The 13,461-nt window shown below is 35.6% G+C and overlaps 1 protein-coding gene across 1 annotated transcript in view; it reads right to left on the bottom strand.

Moving 5' to 3' along the window:
• LOC112162444 (glutamate receptor ionotropic, kainate 5) overlaps window positions 1–13,461 on the bottom strand; it is a 104,825-nt gene that overhangs the window by 58,624 nt on the left and 32,740 nt on the right. Inside the window, exons 5-7 of the mRNA XM_024298231.2 lie at window positions 12,991–13,169; window positions 8,992–9,045; window positions 125–289 (exon numbers count right to left, since the gene is read on the bottom strand). Coding sequence (XP_024153999.2) covers window positions 125–289; window positions 8,992–9,045; window positions 12,991–13,169 — 398 coding nt within the window. The remainder of the gene's footprint in view (window positions 1–124; window positions 290–8,991; window positions 9,046–12,990; window positions 13,170–13,461) is intronic.

Here is a 13,461-nt window from a genome sequence, read left to right as displayed (position 1 = left end):
TACTAAATAAACTCCAAAATAGATTAGATAAACACATTATTGTTTTATTAGCAACTTTTGTTTTTCCTTCATAACAATCACCAATTGTCAATCAAACGGTGATGAAAGTTGAAATCCAACCCACCGCCGGTCCTGGGTACGGACTGATGGAGTGACAGCCTTCCCTCCAGGAGAGGTTCAGACTCCTAATGAACTCCGCAAAGAAAGGATGAGTGCGGTTCAGCATGGAGAAGCCCAGAATGTTGGACTGATCGTTCACAACGTCGTCCATCTTGAGCAGAGGGAAGTCCTGCAGTCAAAAAAATTAAGGAGACAAGACTTACATTTTTAAGCATGAAAATAGAGGACATACAAGAAAAAAATAAACAAAAAAGAGAAGTTTAAAGCTTAAAATGACATTTTCCTCTACAGGTTATGCATTATCAAGTTCAATTTTAAAATTCAGAGCAGGAGAGTGAAGGGAAAAAACTTCAAAAGATTAAATTTTGTGTAGAACTTCAAATAGTCCTTGAAGAAGACTATGCCAAAGCTCAACTGTTACCCCGGTGTGTTCATCAGATGTTAAAATGAAACTTTTAACTGGACCTGTGATGAACCGAAGGGAGAACATGTTTGCCCAAAGTAACACACCCACAAACTGCTGTTCTGATTTAAATCGATTCAACTATGATTAAAACCCTGAATAGAAGCCCCCACACTTCTGACTGTTTAGCTCTTATTTTGGTGAATTTAAAGGTTTATTATTCTCCAGCATTGGTTGAAGTCAACTTCTAAGGCTAAAAGAGCCTTTTGGGTCTGTTTCTTACAAACCAAAACTGAGTTAGAGTTGGAAAGTCCCACCTTTCCGTTCAGAAAAATACACTTTATTTATAGTTTTTGTGCAGATTAGGCTATTTATTAACAGAATAATGCTTTAAAACATTAACGAATGCGATTAATCAAACAGAATTAATGCGTTAATATTCATTAATGCAAATTAATGGCACCTCGAGGAGCAGCAGTCCTTCGCTTTCGATTTAGGCTTCCATAGCGTGCTTTTGCTCAAAAGCTGCATATTGTTATAAAACTTAGCTAGTAAAACATTGTGATTAAAAGTGATTAATTACCACACAAAAGTGGGATTAATCTGCTTTTTTTATTGATTGACTGCCTTGTTTAAAAAATAAATGCTCTAAATATACAGTTTTGTGTCTGATTTTGTATTGAGATTATTCACAGATAATAAATGGTCGACAAATATTGTAACAAAAAAAGCTAATTGCGATTAATCGCGATTAATTTTACCCAGGTTGACGATTATTATTTATTTAAATGGCCCTTTTAAGAGGGAGATTTGTCCAGCTATCCGTGACCCACCTCCTGGCCAGGGTTTGGGTCATAGGGCTAGAGTTTTAGGAGTGACGCGCTGACCTCCCTCCTCTCTGTCTCCTCCTCCAGGTCTGCTTTGAGCTGTTACTTTAAAGCTTTAGTAAGCTAAAATGTTTCTTATTTTTTCCATTTTGGAGTCTTTTTTTTATGTAGAACTCACTTTAAAGGAAAAACAACCACAAACAACTTTTATGTTCCATTTTTTGTGTAATATTAAATAGTTCTTAGCAGTCTTAGATCTAAATGAAACAGTGTGTTGTCCAATGCAAGACATAAATGCTTTGTGATATTTTTGTTGTTTTTTTGTCAGTCAAATCCTTGTGTTCGTATCACTCAACTGTTTTGACAAACATTCGCTTCATCGTTTTGTGCACAGTAAAAGCATTTCAATTTAAAAGGACTTCTGCTTGTCAGTCTGGAACCCGCATTGGACGGGCAGGCTGTCATCATGGGCATTTGTTTGCTCTGTAAAATGTTTTGGCAGACAATCTGTTCTGTCTGAAGAGGCAGCGTCTGTCAAGGGTACAAACGCTTTTCTTTACATAAACATCAAGGCTGCAGCTTTGCCCTTTAGGTTAACCGTCTGCATCCGGAAGCGGGCGGCTTGCTCAGCTAGTAAAGGCTTTACCGGCGTAATCATTTCCCTGATACCCTCCTCCTCCTTCTATTCCTCCTATTTCCAAAACATTGTCCCAAACTGTTGCTGTTATTGTTGCTGTAGGGCTTGCAAATGCCAAATCAATTTCTGCAGCAGCCACACTGGTTGTCAGGCTGTCAGAGTGCCAGCGGTGACGAAAAAAAAAAAAAGTGGTCGACTGGCCGCGGTGCAGAGAGCAAAACACTGCAACTGCGTTTCACAAAGATGCAGCAACCTTGTGAATAAAACATGATTTTGTTTAAAGACAGCGTCACTCGTGCACACGTTTAACCTGTGAGGAAACAGAAAAACAATATTCATATTTGATACTTTGATTTAAAACTTTAATTTTAGACATTAAAGTAGAATAGAACAGATTTATTAGTACAACAAAATTTAAAAGTGCTTCAATCATATTGTTCCTACAAAAGTAACATTATAATTACAATTTTAATAAAAATAGATAAAAGAATAAGATAAAATGTGTATGTAAATAGTCATAACACAAAAAACATAGTAATAAAAAGCTAAATAAAATGAGTAATAAATAAAAGTCATACATACAGACATTCATCCACACATATTCTCACATTCAAATATATTTTATACCTTTCCAATTTACTCAAGAATCACCCCAGTGCAGATTTTAGGCTCAGTCTGAGCTGAAATCTAGATTAATTAATATTAAAATGAGTCGAAATCGTTTGCTCTTAAACTTGATTTAAGGCCTAAATAAATTCAAATTACATTGTGATTTTTGATTACATTTTAAAGATACGTTTAATAATTATAGACTGGCATTCATTGCCATTATTTTGTAACAAAAATAAATATTTATGTTCTAAGAATAAAAGCTAGTTTTACGTTTTATGAGATTTTTAAAGATGGGCCAACTTACAGCAACATGATTGTATCCTCGTTTTCTTCCTAAAATGACTTATTTTCACTTATTAAATTTGTTTTTTGTAACTGTATTCAAAATTAACTACAGTTAATAACATGAAAAATACAAACCATTTGCCTATAAATAGCAAATAAATAAATATTTGGGCTGTAAAACATAAAATTTGAAATAATTCTATCCAACTGTTAACTTTTTGAGCCGATTTTTCTCTTTTTAAATGCTTGTGCAGATAATTTCTTGTCAACTATTTTACATTTTATTTGTAAAATTAGCGACATGAAGCTCAATGAGGCAAATTTTCTTTGTGATATTGGGCTATATACATAAAATTGAACTGAACACATTTTTTTTCTTAAAAAATATTGTTCTTTTTTTGTGCATAAGTCATAGTAAATTCAGCTTTTTCATTGATTTTAAGATAAATCAACAATTTTCTGATCCCTTCTCTGATTCAATTGAATCTCATCACTAGTTTAAAGTCACTTTGGGTTATGAATTTATATTAAAATCTTAACAGACCTGAAGGGTAGAAACACGTTATGCTGCTCTGACATCAGTCTCTTAGGAATAAATCATTCTAGATGTTTACAAAGACAAAAAAAAAATCCATATAGTGCATATTTATATATACTGTAAGACTCATTCAGATACCAACATTCCTCACTTAAACACCAAAAACAATCTGAATGAGGCACTGAAAACGTCTTAACTACTATGAATAAATCACCTCAGAAAGAAATGTTCAAGTATAAATACGTAGATCCATGAGTATTTGGATGACCCTATTTTTCAACCTTGGTCTTGTTTGCGGTTTTCCACACACTTCTCTGGATCTAACAATGTTGTAACGCATTGAGAAACTCAGACCACATGCAGAATAAACACTCTTAAGAATTTATCACAGGGATCTGAGTGGTTTGACCTCCAAATACTGTTAGATTAACTACACGGGATAGAAATAATCATAATAAAGCTTAGTTCACTTCAGCTCTTCATCAACATGACAATGAATAATTAAACTGCAAGGTTTGGTTCAAGGGAATTTTGTTTTTTTATTGCACAAACTGAGTAAGACATGGTTGTTCTGGGAAAAATAAATATAATATTAGACAATTGTATATGGAAATACTCAGATTTATGCTGTAAACTAGGCGTAGGGAATAAACAATTTGGCGACATATCCCGATTTTTCATTTGGCAATACAATATTATTAAAACAATACAATATTCTTGCCTTTTTAATATTCATAATTATGTTAAAAAGTTATGGTTTTAAAGTTTAAAAAATTTGCATTCTGCTGGCTTTTGGATTATTTTGGCATTTACTAAGATTTTTTTAGGCTTTGTTGGAGTTTAGTGAATATTTCAGCTATAATGTAGCTGTTTTAGCTAATTTAAGCTTTTTTTAAATTTTTTAGGCAATTTTGTAGTTAGGCTAATATTAACATGCAAGCTGTTTTGGCTTATTTAGGATTTTTTTTTATTTTTTAGGCTATTTTGGAGTTAGGCTAGTATTTAAATGCTAGCTGTTTTAGCTAATTAAGACTTTGTTTTTTAATTTATTTGGCTTTTTTTAGTTTTGTTATTTCTTAGCTATATGCTAGATGTTTTAGCTAACCAAGTTTTTTTTAATAGGCTAATTTGGCATTTAAATAATATTTAACCGGCTATCAGCTTCAGATTTTTCAGCTATCAGTGTCAGTGATTTCAGCTAACCATTTCAGCATTTTTTTCGCTATCAGCATTAGTGATTTCAGCTAACAATTTCTGCATTTTTAGCTATCAGCATTAGTGATTTCAGCTAATTTATGCATTTTCAGCTATTAGCGTCAGTGACTTCAGCTAATTTCAGCAATTTCAGCTACCAGCATCAGTGATTTCAGCTAATTTCAGCATTTTCAGCTATCAGCCTTAGTGATTTCAGCTAATTTCAGCAATTTCAGCTATCAGCATCAGTGATTTTAGCTAACAATTTCTGCATTTTCAGCTATCAGGGTTAGTGATTTCAGCTGAGATCTTCATTGTCAGCTATTAGCGTCAGGGATTTCAGCTTATTTCAGCAATTTCAGCTATCAGCATCAGTGATTTTAGCTAACAATTTCAGCATTTTCAGCTACCAGCGTCAGTGATTTCAGCTAATTTCAGCAATTTCCGTTATCAGCATCAGTGATTTTAGCTAACAATTTTTGCATTTTCAGCTATTAGCATTAGTGATTTCAGCTAATTTGTGCATTTTCAGCTATTAGCGTCAGTGATTTCATCTAATTTCAGCAATTTCAGCTATCAGCATCAGTGATTTTAGCTAACAATTTCAGCATTTTCAGCTATCAGCGTCAGTGATTTCAGCTAATTTCAGCATTTTCAGTTATTAGCATCAGTGATTTTAGCTAACAATTTCTGCATTTTTAGCTATCAGCATTAGTGATTTCAGCTAATTTGTGCATTTTAAGCTATTAGTGTCAGTGATTTCAGCTAATTTTAGCAATTTCAGCTATCAGCATCAGTGATTTTAGCTAACAATTTCTGCACTTTGAGCTATCAGCGACAGTGATTTCAGCTAATTTCAGCTATCAGCATCAGTGATTTTAGCTAACATTTTCTGCATTTTCAGCTATCGGCGTCAGTGATTTCAGCTAATGTCAGCAATTTCACCTATCAGCATCAGTGATGTTAGCTATCAATTTCAGCATCTTTAGCGGCCACATTCAGGTTACAGCATACACACGCGCATTATCACAGTTATTGCAATATACCTGGTTTATAAATATGTTAAAAAAGTTACGGTTTTAAAAATATTGTTTTTGAGTGTACAATAAATGTGTATCCTGTTCCTGTTAAGTTGTGTTTTGGATTTTGGCCTCTTGTGCGATTGAGTTTGACACCTCTGCTGTACAGTGAGGGCTCGAACTGGGAAACTCTTTATTTATAACTAATACATACGACTCTTACCAATACACACCCCTACTGTTAACTGTTGACTGATTTTTCCTTGTGGCACAATTCCATGTACTCATTGAGATTCAGCACAAAACAAAGTTATTACCTCATGAATGTGGATTGTATTATTCATTTTATTGTTCAGTAGATTTCTCCCTTTAAAGCTCCACAAGTTCTGGTAATAAAAAAAGGTCTAACAAGGCCCAGGAAATCTTTTCAGTGTGACTGATTTAGTGAAAAAATTTCCAACATTTTGTGGCCTCTTGTGGACTCAGCTGTTTGAAATCCAGCAGTCTTTTCACAGTCAGCAGAGCATGTTTAATACAAACTTAAAGGTAGGTCGTGGGCGGCTGTGAAGGTGAATAAATGGCTACGGTCGTGGCGAAGTGTTAGAATAATTTTCCTTTTGGTGCCTTTCCAAGTTCCTCTCTGAGGGTGGAGGAATGACAGTCCGCCCTTGCTCTGGCAGCGCCGAACGCCGTGATCCTGTTAAAGACTGTGGCGGTGCTTGAAGTCAAGGCAAAGATCACAATGAGTTATTGCCCTCACAGCTTCTTCACACAAGGGCACAACACAGAGGAATTTAATATTAATGACCACAAAAAGGGGGCGGGATCAGGTCGTTGATGAGGAGGAAGACGAGAGGAGAGTTCGAGGTTTTACAGCAAGAAAGTTTGGATGCAATAAAACCGAAAAACCTCTTGGATATAGACATTAAAGCGGTCTCAGAAAAACAAACCTGGGAGGTTATAAACAGAAATAAAACTTTTAAAAAAGAAAAAATGTGGAAAAATGTTTGAAAAGGGAAACGAAACAGTAAAGAAAATTTCAACAAATTAGGGCAAATACGGCTGATGCTGCTATGGTAACCACTCTCACCAATCAGGAGTGAGCTTGCTGGAAGGCCGCACCCCTACCACTTGAATGCAGATTCAAGACAATCAAACTATTCAAACTATAGAGATGTAATGATTAATTTGAACAACGATTCGATTCATCCTAACCAGCAAGGCCAAGAGGGCCCCATTTCGTTTAAGAGTGGGACGTAAATGTGGGCCCCACCTGTGTTTGCCCACAGTAGCTTAGGTGGGCACTCAGTGGGTTGGCTAGCTACGCTAACCAGCCACCCAGTGGACAACGGAGCTCACGAGATAGGTACAGCGGAGCTCGCTAGCTTGCTACAGTGAACTTTGTTAGCTTGCTACAACCGAGTTTGCTACAGCGGAACTCACTAGCTCGATACAGCATAGCTTGCTAGCTCTCTACAGCAGAGCTCGCTAGCTTAAAACAGCGAAGCACGCTAGCTCAAGACAATAAAGCTCACACATCTTGTTACAGTGGAGCTCGCTAACGCTTGGCTTACTAGCTCGCTACGGCGGAGCTTGCTACAGCGAACTTTGCTAGCTAACTACAACGGAGTTTGCTACAGCGGAACTCACTAGCTCGATACAGCATAGCTTGCTAGCTCTCTACAGTGGAGCTTGCTAGCATGGTATGCTGTCCGCCAGGAGGCTGGCTAGCGTTCCAAGACAACCCACTGAGCGCCCCCTAAGCTAATGTGGGCAAACAGGTGGGGCCACCACAGAAACTGCGGACAAACCACATTGGGGCGACATTTTCTGCCCATTTTTAAACCGTATGGGCCCCACTTGGCTTTGCTGGCTGGGATATCAAATGGATCCAAGACATCTTTAGCCAAAAGTTCAACCACAGAGAAAAATACCTGGTGCTGAACAGTGCAGGGGAAGTGTTCCAGATTTCTTGTAAGATAATCAAGTGTAAATTAAATATGTGCACAAATCAAAACGTTTACAGTAATTAATGGAAAATCAATTTACATTGTAGTTCATTCACATCAAAATAATACAAACAGAACATTATTAGAACACACACTGTATGGTTACACGTCAAACTTCAGTGTTTCCACACATTGTTCTGAACTTTCAACATAAAAAAATTAAACATTTGATAAATGAACAAAAATTCTGTAATTTGCTACATTTAAAAAATATCAGTTTTTACCAAATTAAAATTTTGAGTTGATGAAAACCAATAATTTCGTATTCGCGGAGGTCTCTGGTCCCCAACCGCCACGAATAACGGGAGAATACTGTATTTTCATCTCTACAGTCAATTTTCAAAATATGACCTATTTTTCATAATAAAATACCCCTTTTGATGAGATTTTGCTCAACGCTACCTCCAGAATGAGCAGATTTTATATGCAAAGCAAATCTTTGGTAAAAAGTTTGATTTTTTTTATGAGCTAAAAGCACATCTTATCTTATGCTGCACAACATTGGTAACTAGCTGCCCAGAACTGCACTGTTTGGCACAGAGCATCTTTTATTTTGAAAATAAGTTATCTGAGCTTCTGTCAAACGTAGAAACAAAAAAATAGACACAATTGATATTAATTATTGAAAATAAGAAGGTCATCCTAATCCAAATTTCTTAAAGGTTTATTTTTTGATCAGTAGAATACGAGCCCAAATGGCTCTTTTAATGTTACAGGTTGACGACCTTTGACATAGATTAACAAGAGTGTCGGATGGAAGCGGCCTCCATTCTGGTGAACCTGGCGTAAAATAAACAGATGTTACCTTACCGATCCCTTTGTGCTCCGTCATTATGGGGATCAAACGCCTGTTTAAAAAGCGACATCTGGAATTGCACTGGGAGCTCTTTAGATTCCTTGTCATGTACAATCGACTGCAGCAAGAAGCTCACTCATTGTGGAAACAGCTTATGCGGCACATACAGCTTTTTTTGTGTGTGTGTGTGTGGAAACTACACTCACAGTGGGGCTCTTTGTGCTCCTTCCTGCTCACAACTCAATTCTGTTCTTCCTTAGATTGCCTCCAACTCCACCACACTGATGTCTCACTAGAATCATTCAGCCTTTACATGACCTCACAAACATGGGTTGACCTCCAGAGAAACCTCCGACTGAATTTCAAAACTCTTTTTTTTGTCAATAGACGGGCTTTCACCCACATCACTTCTTCCATTTTTTGCTCTGGAAGCTCTCTCCTCTGGAACTTAATGAAAAAGGAGCCGCTCAACAAAGGCGGGCACATTTACATGAGGAAAAGTAGAGAAGAATGACACTGTTTCTGATTTACTGCATAATGCGAGCTCTTACCATTGTGGTGAGGATGTACTTATAGAAGGCTGTCATCATTCCCAGCTCATTTGCCTGAAGAAAACAAAAAAAAAACAAGAAGAGGGCTGTGAGGACATCAAAATCCTTGGAACTCTCCATGTATACAAAACTTAAATCATAGTGATTGCAAATATTTTGCATTTTCTTTTATCATTAATCAGTAGTGCCACAAACAGTCAACTAATCGGGTCATGGGCAAACCAGATGTAAAGCACACATCTTAACCATCGATAATGCTAGTGTGAAATGCTGTAAGCTGAATTTGACTGCTGAAGATGCTAGTGGTGATACCTGAAAACACTCAAGCTGATAGCTGAAAACGCTGAAGCTAATAGCCAGCTAAAATATCAGGTAGAAACCAAATTAGCCTAAAAAACTGAAAAAGGCCCAAGTTAGCCAAAATAGCTAGCATGCAGCTGAAATATTAACTAAACTCATAAATAGCCTATAAAACTGAAAAAAATCTAAATTAGTCAAAAATAACAAGCATGTAGCTGAAATATTAGCTAATCTCCAAATTATCCTCAAAAACAAAATAAGCCTGAATTAGTCAAAATAGCTAGCATAAAACTGAAATATTAGCTAAACTCCAAAATAGCCTAAAAAACAAAGAAAAAAGCCCAAATTTGTCAAAAATACCTAGTATTTATCTGAAATATTAGCTTAACTCTGAAATAGCCTAAATTAGCCAAAATAGCTATAGAACTGAAGTATTAGCTGAACTCCAAAATAGCCTAAAAAACAAAGAAAAAAGTCCAAATTAGTCAAAATAGCTAGAATATAACTGTAATATTAGCTGCTCCATAATAGCCTAAAAACCAAGAAAAAAGCCCAAATTTGTCAAAATAGCTAGCATGTAGCTGAAATATTAGCAAAACTCCAAAATAGGCTTAAAAACAACAAAGAAACTCTAAATTAGCCAATATAGCTAACATGTAGTTGAAATATTAGCTAAACCCCAAAGTAGCCTAAAAAAACAAGACTGAATTAGCCAAAACAGCTAGCATGTAGCTGAAATATTAGCTAAACTCAATATTAGCCTGAAAAACGAAAGACTAAATTAGCCAAAACCGCTAGCATGTAGTTGAAATATTAGCTAAACTCCAAAGTAGCCTAAAAAACAAAACACTGAATTAGCTAAAACAGCTAGCATGTAGCTGTAATATTAGCTAAACTCCAACGTAGCCTAAAAAACAAAACACTAAATTAGCCAAAACAGCTAGCATGTAGCTGAAATATTAGCTAAACTCCATATTAGCCTAAAAAACAAAACACTGAATTAGCCAAAACAGCTAGCATGTAACTGGAATATTAGCTAAACTCCAACGTAGCCTAAAAAACAAAACACTAAATTAGCCAAAACAGCTAGCATGTAGCTGGAATATTAGCTAAACTCTAACATAGCCTAAAAAAACTTTAATAAATGTAAAAATAGTTCAAAAAGCTAGCATAATGCCATTATAACTTCCCACTTTACTAAACTCTGACTCCATATAATATAAAGTAACGACTTATCGACTATTAAATTAGTCGTCGACTATTTTAATAGTCAATTAGTCGTTGATTAGTGGACTAATCGTGGCACCCCCCTTATTAATCAACAATTTGACTTAAAAAAAATAAAATATTAGTGCAAATCTGCTATTTTTCAGCTGCAGAGAAAATTTAAATATTTACAGAATTAAGACGTCTGAATCCTGAGTTCTTGGAGGTATCAAGCGGTTCTTTTGACTCCGCCACAAAGCTTCCCCGCAGCAGGTCTCCTGCAGCAAACTGTGCTGTCTGCCAGTCTGTCATGAAGTCGTTTGGTCATTTTTTACATCCAGGATCTGACAGCGGAGATTTCCCAGCACAAATGTTTGCTGCCAGAGGTGATTTGAACTGGCAGCTTCACACTGAAGCGCCTGCAGACTTCTTCTGTTTTTAATCCATTAACCTTCCACACACACTGGGAGCTTTTGTTCCCGCCATTCTCTCTCTGCACAAACAGAGCTTCAGGTCAGAAAAAAGACACATTATAGTTTTTGAACTTTTTATATATATATAATTATTCCAGTACTTGTGGAGAAATAATTTTGAAAATTTCGTAGTATAAAGCCAAAAAGCAGCTTCGAATGGAAAATCTCAATACCTTTTGTTGAAAAACAAAACAAAAAAATCATTCAAATAAATTCTGACTACTGATTTCCAGTGGAACAATTTACATAAACTTAAAAAATCATATTTTTCTTTTCAGTTATCATCAAAAGCTGATCTAAAATCTAAGAAATAACTCCTCACTTCTCACATTTAAAGACTCACTCAGAGGAAAATTGGGTTTTTGGTGTTTTTATCATGTTCTTGTGGCCTTTTTTTGAGGATAGAGAACATAGGTTAGAAAAATTAATTTAAAATATATATATTTTGGATATATATTTTGGATTTCGGCCCCCTGTGTGATTGAGTTTGACACCCCTGCTGTACAAGATCACACAGAAATGGAAGATAAAGTGTGTAGGAAATAGACATTGTCAGATGTTCTCGAAATAATTCTCTCACTAAGAATTTTGCATCACTTTTAAGAAAAGGTCTGACCTTTAAATTGGTTTATACCTGCTGTCAGCCTTTGACAGACGCCACTGCACTCTCAGTTTCCAACTCCTGGCTTTTCCAGTATATAGGAAACAGAGAAAATTACATTTTGGAGAATTAAGTCCGATCATCTTTTGATCTTTTATAAAAGCATTCCCAGTCAGCGGTGTTTTAATAATAATTATGCCAAATTTAGCCCAAATCAAGAAACCTGTGTTGTTTTCTAGGACATAGTTTCTGCAGAGCGGCAGTAGTTTATTAGAAATTTGCCTGAATGACTGAATAAAATCATATTTGTGATGTAATTTTCTTAGTGTACGTCCTAATCACGAAGAGAAAATGTTTATTTTTGTGTGAAACTGCACAATTTTAACAGGAAAATATAATGTTTATTGACATAAAAAATAAATGAACAACAGAAATGTATTTATTGTAAATCTAAAGACTTTCAACAGACATTTATTCAAGTTATTTTCATCCATTTGCATTTTCTATTCACAGTTTTTTGACTTTGAGTTCATATAAAGATTGATCATAGAAATGAGATGCTATTACTTTCCGCTAATGAGTGTAATTAGCTGTATTAATTGCTATGTGAAGAACATCAGTTCACTTATGTTTACTGTTGCCTTTTTAATTATATCATCTTCAGTTTCTGCCAGATTCTCCTACACATTCAAGCACTTTTTTTGGTTCTTTTTAATGTTCAGACACAAGTTTTCTTACTCAAGTCCTTCAGGGAATCAGAATGAACACCTAATTGGAACCTTTTAAATCAACGTTTGCATGAACACAAACATGAGTCTCAACATGAAACGACTCGGAATTTGTCAAAATAGAATGAATATATTAGACCTTCTCGGATTCGTTTTCAATAATAAACTGTTTTACAGCCTCCTGCTTCACTAATATTGTGATGTTAAGTTCTCTACAGTTAACTCACATGTAAAAATAGCAGGAAACATCCAACCTGTCGCAGTTAATCTCGTAATTTTTCCCTCATTTTTTTGTTTCCCGATTATGAATCACTCATCGCCTTTTTCAGCGTTTTATCCAGCAGTAACTGCCAGGTCAGCGTTTTAGCAAGGATGCCTTTTCTGCTGTCTAATGTTGATTTATGTATTTATTTATTCATTCAAGCACATTTTTAAGGCATATTTTCTTTATAGATAAGTGCTGAATATATGTTTTCTTAATGATTTATTTATTTTTTGAGCCAAATTTGGCTCATAAATACAATAATTTAAAAAAATCATAATAATCTTCAGTTTTAATAAAATAATGTGCAAATTAATACATTTTGAAGGCATTATTTCTAAGTGTGAAATGTGTACCCCAATATTGGTTTAAACAAATACTGTAGATGTGGAGGAATGGATTAAAAGGAAGAAACAGAAACACCCTCACCTTCCTGAGGATGTGGTACGAGATGGAGGCATTGGCGTCGATTACGATGGTCGCCACTTTGTCGTCACGGATCTCCTTCAGCAGAGGGGTGGGATCCAGGCTGTCGTCCAGCATCCTCACGGAGAGCGTCTCCCTGGAGATGAGGAAGTGGCGAACCAGTTCCTCCAATCGTAACAGACCTGAAGGAGGGGAGACGGAGAAATGAACGCAGCCGTCTCCTCCAGGGCGGCGGGTGGAAATACATCTTGGTAAAAAGTGAAGTTTTGTTGTCTGCGTGTTTGGAAACTAAAAAAAAGTGTATTGAACAAGAATACAAGCGATATTTTAGGGCCTAACTAAAACTACCTAAAGAAAACAAATAAACAAAGCCCGCAAACTAAGACTACCAAACTAAAATAACAAAACCTAGAAGTGGAAGACTGCTGAGGACAAAGTAGGAAAAATAACAAAAATAAATAAATAGATATTAAT

Source organism: Oryzias melastigma, linkage group LG11, assembly GCF_002922805.2.
Source record: "Oryzias melastigma strain HK-1 linkage group LG11, ASM292280v2, whole genome shotgun sequence".
Classification (NCBI taxonomy): Eukaryota; Metazoa; Chordata; class Actinopteri; order Beloniformes; family Adrianichthyidae; genus Oryzias; species Oryzias melastigma.
This window is presented reverse-complemented; position numbering and strand designations above follow the sequence as displayed.